The sequence below is a fragment of the Paralichthys olivaceus genome, chromosome 3 (assembly GCF_024713975.1).
Source record: "Paralichthys olivaceus isolate ysfri-2021 chromosome 3, ASM2471397v2, whole genome shotgun sequence".
NCBI classification, from domain to species: domain Eukaryota; kingdom Metazoa; phylum Chordata; class Actinopteri; order Pleuronectiformes; family Paralichthyidae; genus Paralichthys; species Paralichthys olivaceus.
In genome coordinates, this window is record NC_091095.1 from 6,164,614 (window position 1) to 6,183,287 (window position 18,674).

Consider the following 18,674-nt stretch of genomic DNA (forward strand, 5'->3'; position numbering starts at 1 on the left):
GCTCACTTTTACAGAAAAAGCCTCTGATATGATTGTAATCGCACGTATGAGTGATTATATGGTAATTTCCCTTTTTTTAAAGTTTAATTGCAATCACTAATCCTCTGAAACTAAAAGTGTTTTTCCGGGCGTTGTTGTAAATGCTCTCAATGTTTATTTACATTATTTACATCATTCTGATTCAGTCCATTATTAAATTATTTAGCGGTTCTGTCGCATTAAATGAGACATACGATGATTTTTCAATTTTTCTTTTATCTAAAGTGGTAAAAATGTTTTTTTTATCTCGGTAAAAGTTCTGCAAAGTTGAAGTGCACAGCAAACACTGCTCCTGAAACACCTCGTCACTCATCCGGCTTATAGTTTCACACCATTGGGATGTCATTACGATATCCCACACTTGCACACAGCCATTATGAAGCATCACATTGTTTCATGCAGAGCAGTAGGGTCGCACCCTCAGCAGTGAACATGCTATCGTCACACCACCTGCTACATGTTGCGGTCGCTGGTTAATTTCTCGCTCCGGCACTCCGGCGTCCTCCTGTTCTGTTTCCCTATCAACTCGGAAAGCCTTGACATCTTGTGCCCAGTGCATCTTGTGTATTCATGTCTCTCTGTGATACTGTGGAATTCTGCTGCTTATAATCCTCAGGGGTTTTTACTTCTCTCATGTAGAAATCTTTCTTTTGCCGTTCACTCACTCATTTCTGAGATTTCTAGTACTATCTCTGCAAACGTGTGAGTTAGATTCTTGGACTGAGTGAAGCTGTGGTAATTCTCCACCTGTTAACACCATGATACTCTGGTAGAACATTACGGCTGTGAATAAGAATCAGACTTGATGTTGATCTGTTTTGTTGCCTGCTGTTAAAGTGCTGTTCACTGTGGAGAGTCTGGAGCTCAAGTATTCAGACTCTGAAATATCAGCGCTTTTTTAGGGCAGTATGATTTCAGTCTTTTTTATGACATCATGTAAGTACAATCAAACTACAAGTGCTACATATAAGTGCCTCATATAAGTGCAAGTAAACTTTATTTTCCTCAAACCTTATTCTTTTCTTTCTTTAAAAGTTAAACAAATTTTGAATTTTTGTGAAAACCACTGTCGAACTATCCTGAATATGAACACTCCCATTGTGCATTCGGAGCTAGAGAATGCACGGTAGTGATCAGGGGATCGCGGAAGCCGAGTCCGTCTCAGCTGTCAATGACATTTCACCCCTTTTTTGTAGCTCATCAAAACCAAAATTTGGAAATACATATAAGTGTGATAAGAACAACCCTAAAAGACTTTTGGGGGACCAGTCATGTCGTCCATCTTTATTTACAGTCCGTGGTGAAATCAGATGCATCGCTATCAGTGTCGGTTTGAGCTGCATCATGAAGACACCACACCACATGTGTTTATCTGTGTTACCAGAGACTTGAAGAGTGACTTCATTTGATTTGGTTCAGCAGAGCTCAGCAGTTACGATTTCTTAATATTACATTTTTTTCTTTCTTTCTCACAAAAAAATAGAAAATATGATTAATCCGTTCTTCAAATTCAGTAAAGTTCAATCCCAGTTTATGTGAACTCCTTGTTTTATCTTCTAGTATGTACACTTAAATGATCCACTACTAATAATAGGTCATGTGGTACCTTTTAACCCCTAAGCTTTTAGCTTTTAGCCATTATGATTATTCCGCATCATCCATTAGCTCTGATGTATTCGCCCGCCTGCATTATTTAGCTGGTCCTCACACACTCGAGTATGAACCTTCTTGACAGAGCAGTAAATCTAAAGTAATGTTAAAGGTCAGCAGCACTCCGACCTTGAGAGATCCATTAATTGACCTGAAGAAAATGTGATGACATTGTTCCGTCAACTTACTAAGTTGGAAAAAGGCCAGATGTGTGTGTGTGTGTGTGTGTGTGTGTGTGTGTGTGTGTGTGTGTGTGTGTGTGTGTGTGAGTGTGAGTGTGAGAGAGAGAAGTTGCTCCCTCCAGTAATGCAGGAAGAGCAAGAAGATGTATTTCTTACATCATAGTTTTTGTATCTGTCCTTCTTGACAGAAGGTGCTGAGATAAGCTCTTTTACCTCCACCACAGTATATTTATGTCAGTTATACACACAATCAAACACACACACACACAACTACACTCACATCTGTGCATGTAGGTTCTTGTAGGGCCTGACCGATATGGATTTTTTCAGGGTCGATGCAGATACCTATATTTGGCAGTTCAAAAAATGTCCAATACTTCTGATTCTGCACCTTACTAACGTTCGTGTATGGAAAGTCTGCTCTGAGCGAAACAGTTTTTTTGCCGTTGAATCCAGACACACCAATCAGCTCTCTGGATAAATACTGTTCCAAGACGGTGCAATAAACTTGGTGCAGAAATAGAAAACAGGCTGTTTGTAGGAACCCGCTTTGATTGCACTGCTGGTTTATGAAAAGAGAACAAATGAAAGTGTTTCCAGGGTTTTTACTCTCTCTGATGATGAAAGGAAGACATCTATTAAGCAGCATGCATCTTATAATTAGAATTATCAGTGAGTAGCTACGTTTCCTCATTGCACATTAAAGGAAGAATCCAATCTTAATCACATTCACTCCATTAAAACAGCTGTTGGCATCAATGCATCTGGTGTGTGTGTGTTTTTTTTAATTCCGGCACAAAATGGAGGGTTTTAGTTTCAGTTAATCGGAAAAAAGGGCTCGGAAAAGAAAATCCGTCAGAGGCCATCCACGTGGGGCAGATATATCCTTTTCTCTTTTGTTCCTGCAGCTCCAAGTGTTCTTTTTATCTTTTGTGTTTGGGCATTGTTCCTCTCTGCTGCTAACAACAGATAGCACCTTGAGCACAGATGTATCCACCCGCGATAGTTAAAGGTTTCATTTGGCCCATGTTCACCTGAATGAACAAAACCAGCGAGGCACTTCAGATCATCCATCCATCCTCTGTGCCAGATCGTCAGCTTGGCACTGCAGGGTGCTGTTTATCCTATATCCAGCCCACCGGGTGAGGGATGACGTGCGACCTGGACAGGTTGAGGCAACATGTGCTCGGATTGGAGAGGATGGAAGGAAACCAAAACCCACACAGATGTGAGGAAAACCTGAATACGCCGCACAGAAACTCACCAGCTGGACTCCAGATTCAAACACAGGACCTTCTGCAGAGAGGAGGCAGAGCACAAAAGTGAATTATTAAGTAACAACAAGGGAAACTGGACAGACTGAGAGAGTGAGAGTCAGAGAGAAGGATTTGAAAAACAGGATGAAAGTCAGATTTCAGTTCATTGTGTTTGTCAGTGATTTCTTTCCTCCTTTTTGATTTTGACTTTTCATCATCAAACTTACAACAAAGCATCTAACCACTTCAACATCTCATTTACCCAGTGAAGGAAGCCTGCACGCACAGCGATTGAACATTATTCCATATTTAAGAAAAGAGAAAAATGTCTCTTGAGACAACAAAGCAACACAGTTGTAGACTGTTGCAGAATCATAAATATCATTATTGATTTAATAAAACAAGTGAAGTTTCTTTCTCCCCAAACAGAATGTTGCTGATCAAAAGCAGTAACTTAACTATGTGCTGATTTTTGGAACTTTGAAAACGTAACTTTCTCGCCTGTACTCCCACCTCATGTCAAAAAAATTAAAATGATGAAAGCAGTGCAGTGAGTTTTTTTTTTTTTTGACCGAGGTAACGAGTTTCAAAATATGGAAATTTAAACGGTCAATATGCACATTGGAAAGATTTAAATGTAAAAAGATGTACGTTTTTTTAAAAGGTTGTAACACTCTTTTTTTTTTTTATATTTAACAGCTTGCTCAGGATGAGGGCAGCCCTGTGCGGGGGTTCGGCGTGGTGGAGTACGAGAGCGCAGAGCAGGCAGAGGCTGTGCTGACAGAGATGGACCGGACGCTGGTGGGAGGACAGGAGGTCCGTCTGTCGCTCTGTTCCCCTGGCACCTCAGGGAGAAGCACCCTGGCTGCACTCATCGCCGCCCAGGGTATGGTGAGTATGATCCACACGAGCGGCACGGCCAATCATATTTACCCGTATACCCTCCAATATATCCAGGTTCTTTCCGATGGTCGTATGGAATCTCTGTTCATTCTCGAGCCAATTAAGAGTTTGTGATTGTTTATGTTAACACCACCAGGGCCATAACCTTCTGTTGGGTTTATTTGGTTCTACTCCAAACTGCACACACTCATAAACATGAATTATCCTCTGACAAATCAACCAAAGTGAAAAATGTGATCCAGATCCACACCAAAGTTTTATGGGTTCTCCCCTGACGCATCCTTCCAATAAATTGAGTCGTAATCAATCTAGTGGCTTTTGCATAATCCTGCTAAATAACAGACAAACACACAAAGACATAACCTCCTTAGAGGAGGTCAAGGAGCACGTTAGAAACGCACACCTCCACGAAGGCTAATGCCCAATAAAAAAAGATTCTGCCTTTTGTACCATCTGTAGAACTCTCAAGTTGGTGGATCCAGCTCCACTTGATCCACTCATACATTTGATCAAATCTGGGAGCTTATACCCACATCACCCAAACTTCTCCTTACTCGAGAAGACACAAACAAAGCGACATTCTCACAGCAACATCTAATTGTGAATCCAGCACCAACTGGTTATTGCGTGTCCAGTGTTGGGCTGTGCAGACGTTTGACATGGTGCACATGCATGAGCTCCCCTGGGCTGAAATAGTCTGTGCGGCTGTGGTATCCCTCCTACACACTGCTGTGGAAGCAGAGAGGCACTGACATGATAATTATAGTTCTGTAGACTGATTGGGCTCCTCCACAGTCTCCTGCTGCCTGAAATAAACCGAACTCGCAGCCCGCGACACAGCATGACTCTGATACGTACAGACATTCACATACACACCGGCAGACTTACACATACGGAATGTAAACACGAGTGAGCGTTTCAGTCGGTTGAAGGGAAGGAACAGTCCCAATACTTTTGCAGTCAGAGTCAGTTTATGTGACGGAGTGACACAGACAGGTCACATGGTGCCGTAAGTGAATATTAAGGTTTTATTTTAAACTTATCTGGAAATTGCATCTAAAAATAGTTTGGTCTCACATTCAGTGAGACAATATGCATTATACATTATATCATTGGGTGTCTGATTAAGTCTTCATATGGTAAATGTGTTTTTAAAGACCTTTAATTAGCATTGCACAGCGCTTTTCCCATCACACACCATTCACGCACTGTCTGTGCAGCTGTCAGGAGCAATTTGGGGTTTGGTATTTTGCCCAAGGACACTCCAGAAAGCAGAGACTGGAGGAGCAGAGAATTAAATCGCCAACCTTTTAGTTAGTGCATGACCCTCTCCTCCACCTGAGACGCCTTTGCAAACAGTGGAGACGGTCTAAAGCCCATATGGATCAGAAATGTACTCCCAATCCTGTGATGTGATAAGTGACGTCATGTAGTCAGAAAGTTGCCATTACTTGGTTTTATATATTATATTCATGCACATCATGTGTATATGATGTTCATTGTCTTTTCCTATGTTTGTTTTGTTGTAATATTGACCTGCTTTGTTATTCTGAGCAGCTTCTTATTATCAGTGTCCTCTCGTGTGCAGGCCTGTGCAGTAGTTTAGTGATGTGACCTTCCATCGAGTTCAATTAACTCTAATAACCCAAAGTTAATAATGCCACTCCTTCACCATGTCAGTAATTATTCTGGGGTTTCGCATTTTCTTTTGTTGAACGGCCAATGAGGACAAAAACACACACGTGTTTCTACCGTCACGTGGAAACCCGCAATTATGTTTTCTCATGAGTTGCAGGTTTATGGATCGTTATGAGTTTCCCCCCGCAGGCCATGGAAAATCGTTACAGCTCACTGTTTAACTCACATCTGTTTATGAATATTTCAGATTACACTCATTGGGCTTATGGAGGGCTGCAATTAAAAGGCAGAGGTTGTAACTTGGAAGGAGGCTGATGCAAATACTGTAAATCCAATTTACAAAAAATGATATATTATTAATTTCATAGTATCCTGTGAGGATGCTGATTTACTCACAACAAGGAGGTTGTGTTTCCATTGTTGTTTGCATTGTTGACTTTATTGAAACCTTGTGGAAGGGTGAGGTATTGGCCATTTTGGAGCAAATTCAATTTGTTAGGGGGCAGATCCAGGATATTTCTTTCACTTATTGCCTTTGTTTTTAAATCTTTGTTTAAACAGAAAGAACGCAGAGATCAAGATTTAATTGATTGAATTGAACCCGTAGGAGTCCCGGGCGATTTTGGTCATGTCTTAATGGTTGTAATTTTACCTTGATATATATAAGTGTTCAGCACAACAGTGTCTATGTGACCGGATAATTAAATAATAAACATATTTGACCCAATAACACACGTGCATCACGTGATTCGATCATGCCAGCTCGATTGCAGACTTCAGAGGGTTAAGGTGACTGTTGGTTCTTCGCGGAGGTTTGCGCCCCATTTCATTTTTAGTGAAACGTAATGGTGAGTGGTATTCTCAGATTTTATTCTCAGCTGTTGTGGTGCAAAATTCTCGTCAGGTGTGTTTTGGGAGGTTGTAACCTTGAAATGTTTGAAAACCACAAACTGATTGGCAGCACTGTAACTGTCACAAAAGATGCTGAGAGAATACAATGAAGTGGTTTGTGCTGAATAAATTAGCTTGTGGAAGATAAGGCGGAAGGAGGACGTGGTCTCAGTGAAAGAAAAAGGGGTTTATTGCCAAAGGGGAACGAGAAAAAGAGAAGAGGCGGAGAGACAGAAAGCTTTCGAGGCTGAGAGGACAGTGAGGTCACTTTACTACCCTGAGGCTCCTTTTAGATTTTTTTTAGAGACTGTGAGATAAAATAGCACCAGACCTTCAGAAAGAGATGGAGACCTGCTCCAGCTCTCGGAGGCAGTTCTCTCGTTTCTTCAGTTGGTAAATGTGAGAGCTGAGGACCAGATGGCCTCCCCCTCCCTCCTTTCTTCTCCCTCCATCCCTCTCCTTATGCGATACTTCTCGCCTTCCCTTCTTCGCAGCTTCCTTACCTCCCTGGCATGTGTGTGTGCGATTGTGTGTGCGTTTGTGTGTCAGTGTGTGGGTGTGTGGGTGTGTGGATGTGTTTTGTGCCAGTAGCCAAACAGACTGATGCATGGTGACTTTTTCTCTCCAGCCAAAAGAAAAGAAATGGAAGAGCTCTCCTCCTCTCTCTCTCAGAAAGACGCTGTCAGCTATGACTGGCCTTGTTCAGCACCAACACACAAACACACACACTGTACTGCATGTGTGTTCACCCGGCTCCTCTCTGCCTCTCCTGCTGACAGGCGGGAGTCAAACCCTCTCCATCCCCATCAGTAATGGTTTCTCTTTCTGATGTGACATGGAGGAAACCAGGTTGACGTGAGCTGAAGTCAGGCTGTAGCTCAGGGGCAGACGAGGAGGAAATATCACCATCCTGCTGATGTTGTTTTAAATAGCTGTGTCTCTGGGACAGTCTGCCACACTGCCTGGTGCCGAGCAGAGGGTCTGACGGAGCGAAAGGCTCCTCCGTTCCATTTGACGCAGACTAATTCAATAGGATTTAATTTGAGTCTGTCGAATTAAATTTGCCGCAGCTTAATGAGCGGTTGAATTCGTACTCGGGGAATGTGCTGCACTGTGCGTCTTCAGATCAAACACGAGTCAGCAGAGATCTGTTCGGTTTCAGGAAGTTCAGCTCACGCCAAAATGAAATGGAAGCTTTACTGATGAAAAGGGTAAACACAAGCTGTGCCTCTGGAGGTGTCCTATGTGTACTACAAGCAGAATTAAATGGAGCACGCAGCTACAACAACATCGTGAGACAGTTAATGTGATATAAACTCCAAACAGGCAGGAGAAATTAAGTCTGGTGCTAAAACGACTTAAGACTGACAAACTAAAAACATCAGTCCACAGCTATACATCCTACATCCTTGCCAAGAGACACATACCATCTAACCCCAACAGTCGTGTTTCGGACAAGGACCAATATTATATATCTCTACGCCCCTCATAAACCTCATTATGTGTCTCTTTACTATCTGTCCATTAGATTTTAATGTTAATAATAATTATAAAACAGCTGTTAGGAGGATTTATGTGACAGTGACATTTCATGAGATACTGTAGAAACATTATCAGTGGAAGCCAAAGAGCCAGAAAACGTCCAGTCTCATTCCAGGGGGCGAAGGGGGCGCTGGTGAGGTAGTCCAGAGCAGGGATCGAATGGAGTTGTAGCTCAGAGTCCTTCATGGGTCAAATTTTGCAAACCTGCACCTGCAGAGCTTCACACCCGTTACCTGTCACCAAGTCAAATCTGGACCCCCCCACATCCAGAGGGTATGTCCTCCTCGTTCCTCCAGTTTTAGTGGTTGAGTTGTTTTCTTCATCGTCGCAGCACTTTCTCCTGCAGCTGTCGATGTTTTTTCCCAGCGATGCAGAGCCTCGAGCTTGTGGCTATCGAACGCTTATACTTTGTGGGGCTTTTTACAAGCAGCAAAGCCACTGAGAACGAATTTACCACCAGCTATTTCTGTGTTTCTCTGTTTCGTTTTGCAGCACTTACTAGTTCGTTCTCGGTAGTGACAGATATTTGAGCAGAAGAGAAGTGGTCAGAGGTGGTGTCGTAGGCTTTCACAATAACATAAATCCTCGTGATGAACTTGGTCCCCCCCACCTGGGGCTCGACCAAAACTTAATGTTTATATTGGTGCATGTCAGAAAGGTGGCTGCTTCTCTTTGTCAAGTTTCTACCCAACTATTTTTCCTCCCATCTCTTCTCCTGCCCTGTTTTTCATATTTATTTTCCACCTTCAGTTTCTCGCTCTGTCCCTTTCTCTTCCTCGTCTGCTTTTTTCCCTGTTGTCTCTCGGATCAGCTCCCCTCTGCTGACATTGCAGACACATCCTGATGATGTAAACCAGTGTAACGATTACCACAGGGGCCCCTAATGACAAGATCAAAACACATACTGTACGGCAGACACATGCACAAACACACATAGTCCCACTTCTCTTCCTCTAACTTGTGTATTGTCTCCTCTCCAGATTCTGAGCAATAGGAAAGGTCTTCTGCCAGAACCGAACCTGGCCCAGTTGCTGACCAGTATGACGAACCCTGCTGCCCTGCAGATCCTCATGAGGCCGTACCACACTGGGAAAAGAGGAGGTATGAAAAGCTGTCGCATTGAGTGTGGTCAATACAATCGGCAAAGTCTTCATTTTCATTAACACAGGTCTTGAATATGTCGTCTCGCCTATAGACAGTAACATCAGGGATATAACTTACAGCTTTCCCTTGGAAGCCAGATGTAAAAGTCGCCCATATAGACTGTTTATAAAGATGGACAATGCATCTCCACTTCCTCCCTCAAAAACTTCAGCAGTTGAACAAACATCAGTGTAATGAGAAGGACCTAAAAGGAAAGAAACCATCTTTGAGAGTTTTATGGGGCGATCAGGGGGGATTTGGAATTTGGAACTTCTGGGGAGCTGGCATGTCGTCCATCTGGCATTCAGCTGAAGTCATTTTTACAGGCTATTAGCAGGAAAATAAAGCTTTAATGACGAGCACTGTTTATAGTGAGGTTCATCAAAGAGTAAAAGAGCAGAATATAAAAGTGAAAGTACATGATATTGATTCATTAATTTAATTTAAAATTTTGATTTTGATTTTAATGTAATATTTTTTATTCAAAGTTTAATTAAAAACAAATTAAATTGGAAAAAAACTGCCGATATCGTCATTTTTTTAAAATGTAGTGCTACACTCACACTTCAGTCCACTTGAGCTCAGATTTGCATTGTGCTGCACTTTTTAAATCATCTAGAATTCGAGGCATATCAGGCTCCTGATCAGAGTCCATCTGTTCGGTCGACCTCAAGATTCTGTGATCACCTCGTCGACGGCTTCATTATTTGATGAATGGCTAATCAGGTATTAAAATGAAATCGTGTGACGTTGGCAGAACAAATGAGAACAGGAAGAGAAAGAGAACGGGGGGTGTGGGGGAGCTCTCTTAAAGAACAGCACGCACAATTAAAGTCTAAAATTAGGGCCTTGATTAAATGTTAAACTTTCTCTACCTATTCTGGAGGAAGCTACTATTAACATTACATCTATTATGAGGAGGCCTCGTGATTCAGGGCAGGAACACACACACTCACACACTCACACAATAGAAAGACGGTGGTTACGTAGTTTATTTGGATATTTTGTCTGCATTTTAGATTTTCATCCAAAACTTGGACGCTGCACTTAAGTTTAAAGTCGCTGATGGACGGACAGACGGAGATCCCTTAATCTATATATATATATATATATATATATATATCCGTAATGAGGTTTATCGGATGTCTCACATGAGTGCAAAACGTTGACAATGATACGAGCAGAGCGGTGAAGTGAACCGTTTCCCGCTTCAATTTGTGTTTCAGTCACATGGCTTTTGCTTTCGTGTCGTGGTGTTTTGCATTTGCGCCGTGGCTTCTGTTTTTTGTCGTTTTTTGTGTGAAACATCTTTTTTTTTCAAGCTGTCGCTAAGAATCAACAAGCAAGACTGGAGATTGTCGGTTGATACTTTTGTTGTTGCCATGGTGATTCAGTGAGTGAAAGGATTTATTATTGTGTCCACTAATGGAAAAAAGAAAGGTAATTTTCAACACCTCAATGTTTTGAGAAAAGTTAAATAAATAACAGAAAATGCTTTGAAATAGCACAACATTTCATTGTGTTAATTATTTTCTGTAGGTAGACTTGATTAGTGTAGACAGCAGAAAACTGTTGATTCATCACATGACTCTCTCTGACCCTGAGCACTGCAAACTAAGAAAACACATGCAAATAGATAAAATGGAAGAAAACAAAGAAAACAATCCTCCAACAATCCAATTAATTTGATGAGACATCGACTTCAAATCAAACACAGACGACGTCGAGCCCGGGTTTCTGTTTTTGGTTGTGTTGTGATTATTTGCAGCACATGAGTTGTCAAACCGACGATGTTTAGCATTTGCTATCTGAAGTTTCAGTGAGTTGAGCTCTCGGGGGCAGAAAAGATGTACCGTCTGCAACTATTTCACTGGACGCCTGTTTTTCTTTATCACAGCCTAAAAACAGATCCTTGGTCCTTTGAGTCTTTCAGCAGTAAAACTGTAGATAATGTGTATTGGACAATAAATTCATGATCGTTGATACAAATCAGAAATAGATGAAATACCATAAACAAGAGTTAGACCAGTGGTTCTGTAATAATGAATAAAAACAGTAGAAAGAAAACTGCATTTCCAAAAGTACAGACTTACAACACAGGTTAAAAGCACAGGAGCCGCCTCACACTATTAATTTAACTGGCATTTAAAAACTGATCTGTGTCTGCTGCAAATTAGCATATATGAATATCCTGCTCTACAAGACATAGATAGATGGATGGATAGATAGATAGATAGATAGATAGATGGATGGATGGATGGATGGATAGATACAGTAGATAGATGGATAGACAGATGGATAGATAGATAGATAGATGGATGGATAGATAGATAGATAGATAGATAGATAGATAGATAGATAGATAGATAGATGGATGGATGGATGGATGGATGGATGGATAGATAGATAGATAGATAGATAGATAGATAGATAGATAGAATAATGGATGGATGGATGGATGGATACACACATAACAGACAATTGTTAATTAAAAAGAAAATAATACTAATTAAAGCACAGGCATATCAACTATAACAATTACAAGTAATATCCATTAAACAGCCTCAACTCTCATTTAATCCGGCAGCAAAACCAGACCACCTTCATAAAATCCGACTCTGATCAGATCCATGAGTCTGACTTCTGCTCTCGGAGCCACAGGCAGCTGTTCTCACAGGGACGAGGAACATTTCTCACCCGTCGCTTCTGTGATTTGTCAGAAAAACAACTTTTTTATGTTGATCTCCTCATTAACTCATGTTTCGAGTCGCGCATCGCCTCTGACGGATGTCGCTTGGAAACAAATCTATAACAAACAGAAAGTGAAACGGATGATGGCAGTATATGGCTGCCGTTTTTATAGATGTGAAGTCATTGTTCTTTTACAGTCGGGGGGATTTGTCTTCATGACCACTGCACACTGACTGTACACGCTCTGTCTTGCATTGTTGAATTATACAGTTTTGAACAAATATTGCCTCACTCGCCGGTGAGGTGCAGAATCTAGAAACAGTTTCTGTCTGAGACTCTTTGGAGAAGTTTGAAATGAGAGTTTCTCTGCTTTTGTTATCTATTGATTTTATTCTCTCTTCATTGAGCTTCTTTTCAGGGTCAAAATAAAAGTTTTATACATTGAGAACATTGCAGTTGTTGTTGTGTACCAGCATAACACCAGTGCTTAACCTTTGTGATGTGATTGTTTGAGACGTTCTGTAGATGAATTATGGATCCGTGTGATAATAGTTCCACCTGTGTTTTGCCTGTTGAGATGATGATTGATTAATGCATTAGTGAAAAAAAGAAAACCACAGCTAGAGTTGATATTGTTTGTTTCTGTCTTTAGGGAAGTACGGCCGTCACAGCAGCCTGCCGTTCCTCAGACCTCCTCTCACCACAGCTCTGCTCACCCTGGGAAAAGCACACCAGGTCACAACCATATCAGCGTCCCTGGGAGAATATATCCTGTGTGTGTGTTAGTGAGTTTGTTACACTGACATATTGTTTTTCTCCTTCACTTTGCAGAACGCCATGCTCGGTAATGGACTCGTCCTTCAGAACCTCCTGCACATGCAGCTCGCACAGCAACAGCTTCTTCACATCAAAGACAAACGCATCAGTAGCGTAAGACACGTGTGTGTGTGATGAATCTCATCGCTTTGTGGCCAATGTTGAAAAGAAAAGCCTGAGATTTCGTTAATAATGACTTGATATTCTGGCAATAAATGTAATATTATGAAATGGAGTTGTATTTAATGAGAGAAAAGCGATTCTATTATGAGGATCAAGAATCAACAAAACATTTCCTCCTCCTACTTTTTCCCACTTTCCCTTTGTTCTTTCATATTTTCTTTCTTATTTTCCTTCTCTCTGTCCTTAATGCTCTTCATCCTACTCTTCTTCCTCCCCCTCAGGTCTCCAGTCTGCTCGGGGACCCGTCCAGGCTGCTGATGCAGAAAGCTTTGTCTCTGCGGCCTCCAGGCCTCGTGCCACTGGGGAAAGGCCTCCTGGGAGACTCGCCTACAGGTAAGCAGGGCCGAGCATCAGAGATCTGCCTCGTGCTGCATTTATCACATTTAATCGAATCTGTATTTAGGAAAACTTGGAACATTTCTCTTTGCTGAACCTTTCACCAGATCTTGGCCTTGCCTGCATCGTTATATTTTGTATCACTTTTTATTTTTGGCCTTTCTGCCTTTTTTTGGATGTATAAAATAATAAAGTTGATCATTTGTATTATTTATATAGTATAATTATTGGTATATTATTGTTTATATGGTACAACTGTGTTGTCAACCACTCAAAGTGCTTTATCCAGTATAAGCCACATTCACCCATTCACTCATTCAGGCGTCAGGGGCAAGTTTAGGTTCAGCATTTTGCCCAAGGACACTTTGACACGCTGTCTGGAGGAGCTGGGGATCAAACTACCGACCTTCTGCTTAGTGGACAAACCTTTGTTTCCCCTGAGCCACAGATTTATATATCACATTTCTGCCTTACCATTTATAGAGATGTTCAGTACATCTGAAAACAATGTTGTCAGCTCTGCTTCGATTTTCATAATTAATAATGTGAATATTTTTGCAAATGGTTGAATGTGTAGTGTAAAGTTCTTTGAATGCTCAATAACATATGAAAAGCTGTTTATATATAAATCCATATACATGCAGTCCATTTAAGTATTTTTGCCGTCATTAAATGACGTATAGTGACAGTATTTGAATGTAATATGTAGATGTCAGGTGTCTTCCTGAACGTCTCAGACTCAGTACATGTGTACGACACATCCCCAGGAAACCGCTTTTACAATTCAAATCTCCAGCCGAGAGGAGCTGTGTTGTTTTAAATGGAAATCGAGTATCACAGACACAGTGTTTGCACAAACACAAGAAGTTTGCATGTTTGTGTGTGTATGTGTGTGTGTGCAGGTCTGCAGTGTGTAACGTGGTGCTTTTATCAGTGCTTGTGTCAGCTGGGATTGTTGCTTAAGGCTTGTTAGAGCTGATTGTTTTATTGTGCTGTCGGGGCCATTTTTCACAATATTGGATTTATAATGAGTGCGATTGTGTGTGTGCGTGTGCGCATCTTTAAATGGTGTATGTTTTTTTGTGTGCTTGTGTGTATGCATGTGTGTTTATTAAACCCTGGAGTGAGTTGGATATTGGGAGTGTGGAGCAAACTGTGGGGCTGTAAATAAACACGAGTGATGATGTATGGACCCATTGGTCGGGCTGAGATCGGTCTCCAGCCGTCTGAGTGATTCGTCTCTGTCCAGAGGAGACAGAGACACTGATGCTTATCTGTAAAAGACATTTCATGTTATTATCTGGCTTCTCTCTTCTCTTTCATTTCCCTTTGTCTGATTTCCTTTGCTTTGTTTCTCTCTGCTGTATTTTATGTCCGTCCTATCTTTTGATCTCTTTAACTTTATATCCATTTGTTTCTGGCTTCTCTTTTACTTCTCTGCTGTCCTCCTTTTCCTTTCCTTTCCTTTCCTTTTCCTTTCCTTTCCTTTCCTTTCCTTTCCTTTCCTTGGTCTATTCTTGTCCTCTCTTGTTCTTTCCTCTCTTCCTTTCATTTTAATTACTTTTCTTATTTCATTTCCTTTCCTTTATATTTCCCTTTGCTTGGTCTGTGTCTTCAATTTCGTTTCTTGCTCTTTACTCTCTTCTTTTATTTTCCTTTCCTTTCCCTTACTCTCCTTTTGTGTCCTTTCCTTCTATTTCCTTTTCTTTTCTTGCTATATCCTTTGCTTGGTCTTTGTCTTTCCTTTCATTTCCTTTCCTTTCCATTCATTCCTTACCTGTTCTTCCCTTTCCTTGATATTTTCCTTTGCCCGGTCTCTGTGTTTCCTTTCCTCTAATTTCCTCTTCTTTCATTTCCTGCCCTGTCCTTTCATTTCCTCTCTTCTCTCATTTCCTTCCTTTTCCTTTCCTTTCCTTTCCTTTCCTTTCCTTTCCTTTCCTTTCCTTTCCTTTCCTTTCCTTTCCTTGTCTTCTTTACCTTTTCTTCAGAGTTGAATCAGGAGTCAGTGCCACCGACAACCCACAATGCCACAGTGGTGGTATCAGCTGCGGGTATGATGCCGTACCTCCAGGGTCGAGCTGCAGCAGTAGAACAAATCGGAGCCCATTCCCTCTCCACCACCCAGTCCTCGTCCTCCTGCGAAAGACAGCCTGCTCCTCCTGGGACGATGGTGAGCTCCCAGCTGCAGGGACAGAGCTATTCCCTGGGTGTAACTAACTCGGGCCTCGGCCCCCCGCCACCTAAACCCCCTGGAGGAGTTTACACATCAACAGGCCATCACAACAGTGCAGACGGTTGCCCCCTGGCGAGCATGGTGAGCACTGCAAACACAAAAATACACAAATTCACGTGACTCTACCTCCACCTGGGTGGGCCTATTTAATTATGTGTCATGTGTCACCACGTGTCATGATCTGTCGCCACGCCAAAAAATTTATCATAAACTATTTTGACTGTTGGTCGGACAAATGGTTTTCCATTAGTAGTGTTTGAAACATTGGGTCATTGGCTTTTATTATCTGTATCCTGATTATTATTATTTTGACTTGGCTTGTTTCGTATTGTTGGTTGTAAAGAACTTTGTTACTTGTATTGATGTTATTATGGTATTGTGGTAAAAGGTCACGTACATGTTCCAGGGCAGTTAGCATCTTCACAGAAGCAGCCACACTCTGAATACCTGTCTGCTTTCATGCTCATCTACAACTCTTCAACTAGGCCTTAAATAAAATAAAGCTCTGCTAACATCATCACCCATAATAGGTCAGTGTACAGAGATAATCACGGCTCTGAAGTTCTTCTGGGAACTGATTCCGGTCCCGGCGCTGTCTTCTCTGAAGTCTCTCTAATGGAGGGAAAGTTTAATTAACAGAGAACGGCCCTTCCAGGTTTCCACAGCCTCTTCAGCACTTCATCAAAATCTTTACAACTTTAAAACCTTATGTAGAAGTCGGTACGTAGGTGTCGACGTAGCTGACAGCACCGGCACAGTTTTTTTTGCACCAGATGTTGTTCAAATCAAAGTTAAAGTGAAAGGTTTGAGTGGATACAAGAAGCTTAAGACTTTGGCTTTCAATTCCTTCCAGTAGGACTGTTCGTAACACGATGTAAATCTTTCTGTCTCTTCAGGTGAGCTGTGGTCAGAGTTCTCTGTTGGGCGATCCTCCTAAAGAGGTCCGTCTGCCCTCTAATCCTTACCTGAACCTAGCCAGTGTCATGCCAGGGGTGGTCCTGCAAGGTAAATACACAAACTCCTGCAGGTTGTTCTTCTGGCACATTTTCCCATCGTGGGACTGATGAAGTTTTATCTTATGTTCACTTAGTTTGTCTGTCCATTTGGCAAATGTATATAATTTTCTCAGTGTTGGGCATTGATGCACAGACAACTGGAATGGCACTTAATAGGGAGATCACGATCATCAAGATCCATGAATTATACCCTTTGAAAATGTCAAAAAAACTACAATTTAATACGTTCTCTCCTCACCCATGTCACATTCTTCCACCAAGTTTCGTGGTAATCCTTCCTGTAGCTTTTGTGTAATCTTGTTCACAAACAAAACAACCAACCAACAAACAAGAGGGTAATAAAACTTCTATGACTTCTCCAAACAAAAATATGTCCTTCTGTTGTCAAAAGCTCTCCCTTTAAGATTGGAAGGTGCCTCTGCATGTGTCTTCATGTTAGGACTGTCAGCTTAGACACAAAATTAAACTCGGAATACAAATGATCTTTTCAATTTTTTTAAAAACTTGCCAAAACGTCATTACTATTGCAGGAGTGCAGGACCCTAACCCTAACTGTTGTTAGTCTGATTTAACTACAGGTGCTTTTCTTCATGAGGGAACAAGATAGAAGAAGTTCAATCTGTATTTAATAATATTTGACGCTGTGTGTCTGCTCCATGGCTCCTCAGGGTCAATGGGGAGTAAAACCCAGGGAGGACAGCCTGGCTCTGGGGTGTACAGCACCTCTGTTGCTCCCGTGGCCTCCCAGGCCTCCAGCTCCTTCTCCCACAGCGCTGCAGCTACAACAACTGCTCCATACAGCACCGACACCTCCACCGACTACAGCCAGTACAACCAGGCCTACACACAGGTACCGCAGCACAACACAGACACAGTTCACAGAGACATAAGTGAAGAAACTTGGTGGTTAGATGGATGGATTCGGATCTGCTTGTTCCACGTTGCACCAAGTGTTGCTGGGCCCAGAATGTGAGAGAGCGAGAGATGATCGATGAATGGAAGCGTAATGAGTGGATGGATGAGTGCAGCGGAGACAGTGAGCTGTAACTGGAGGAGGCTGGGAGGTGGAGGAGATGAGAAGGGGCCGGGATATTTGGAAAGACAGAATGAGTTGAATATTTGGCAGAGTATGCTGTGTCTTCATCTGTCCCTGCTTCCTTCCTCTCTCTTTCTCTCTCTTTCTCTCTCTCTCTCTCTCTCTCTCTCTCAACACTCCCTCTCTTGAACAAGTCATGAAGCCTCTCGACTCTTTGTCTTTGTCCCTCTTTCTGTCCTCCTACCACTTTTTTTCCTTCTCTCTGTCTCGCCTCTCATCGTTGTACTGCCTCCTCCAGCAGCAAGTGACATATCTGATATTTTACAGTGTGCTGAAACCCCAATTTTAAATGTTAATTACGATCTACCATCTACCCATCCAGAAAAATGAGTCATGATTAGGTAACAAATAAACTGGCCTGTTTTCATTTGTCTGGAAAGATGAGACCAAGGAGAGAAACGGGAGAGGAAGCTGTCTTCAGCAACAATAGTTAATGGATGACAGAGAAAGACAAATAACAAGAAAAGGAGGCGAAAGAATCAGAAAAGACAAGAAAATTACCGTGCAAACATGAATTTGTCTGCAGCTCCAGACGCTTCTCTCCTGATGTGATCTGTTTGTTCCACAGGAGGCCATGCAGCAGTGGTACCAGCATTACCAAGCAGCAGCACAAGCTCACACCTACAACACTGCTGCTCCCCAGGACAGCACGACCACAGACTACAGCAAGGAGCACACACAGGTAACACACACACACACACACACACACACACATTGACCCGTTTGTCACAGTTTGAACAATGGTAGGACGAGGAGGAGTCCCACCTGGCTCAGTAAAACATCCACAAAGTTTTTACTGCCCTCTGCAGACAGGCAAGATAAACTCGGTAGATACCACTATCACTGTGTGAGTGAACACAACAATGATACAAAAATTATTTATGCCACTTTTACCAAATACTTTAGATAACTAAAATGAACATACATTTTATTAAATAATAACAGTCCTTGGAAAAATACTGTAAAAATTTTTTTACTGCAGGAGTTGCATGTTCTTTCTTTTCCATTTCGAAATCAGTTAAACATCACATTTTTCCAGGTTTGATCTAATGTTTGCAT

General features: G+C 41.8%; 1 protein-coding gene across 1 annotated transcript in view; it reads left to right on the forward strand.

The window, feature by feature from the left end:
• raver2 (ribonucleoprotein, PTB-binding 2) overlaps positions 1–18,674 on the forward strand; it is a 65,027-nt gene that overhangs the window by 38,272 nt on the left and 8,081 nt on the right. Inside the window, exons 5-13 of the mRNA XM_069521647.1 lie at positions 3,827–4,018; positions 9,082–9,202; positions 12,588–12,670; positions 12,767–12,865; positions 13,156–13,267; positions 15,259–15,584; positions 16,400–16,508; positions 17,188–17,369; positions 18,184–18,297. Of these exons, the coding sequence (XP_069377748.1) occupies positions 3,827–4,018; positions 9,082–9,202; positions 12,588–12,670; positions 12,767–12,865; positions 13,156–13,267; positions 15,259–15,584; positions 16,400–16,508; positions 17,188–17,369; positions 18,184–18,297 (1,338 nt within the window). The remainder of the gene's footprint in view (positions 1–3,826; positions 4,019–9,081; positions 9,203–12,587; positions 12,671–12,766; positions 12,866–13,155; positions 13,268–15,258; positions 15,585–16,399; positions 16,509–17,187; positions 17,370–18,183; positions 18,298–18,674) is intronic.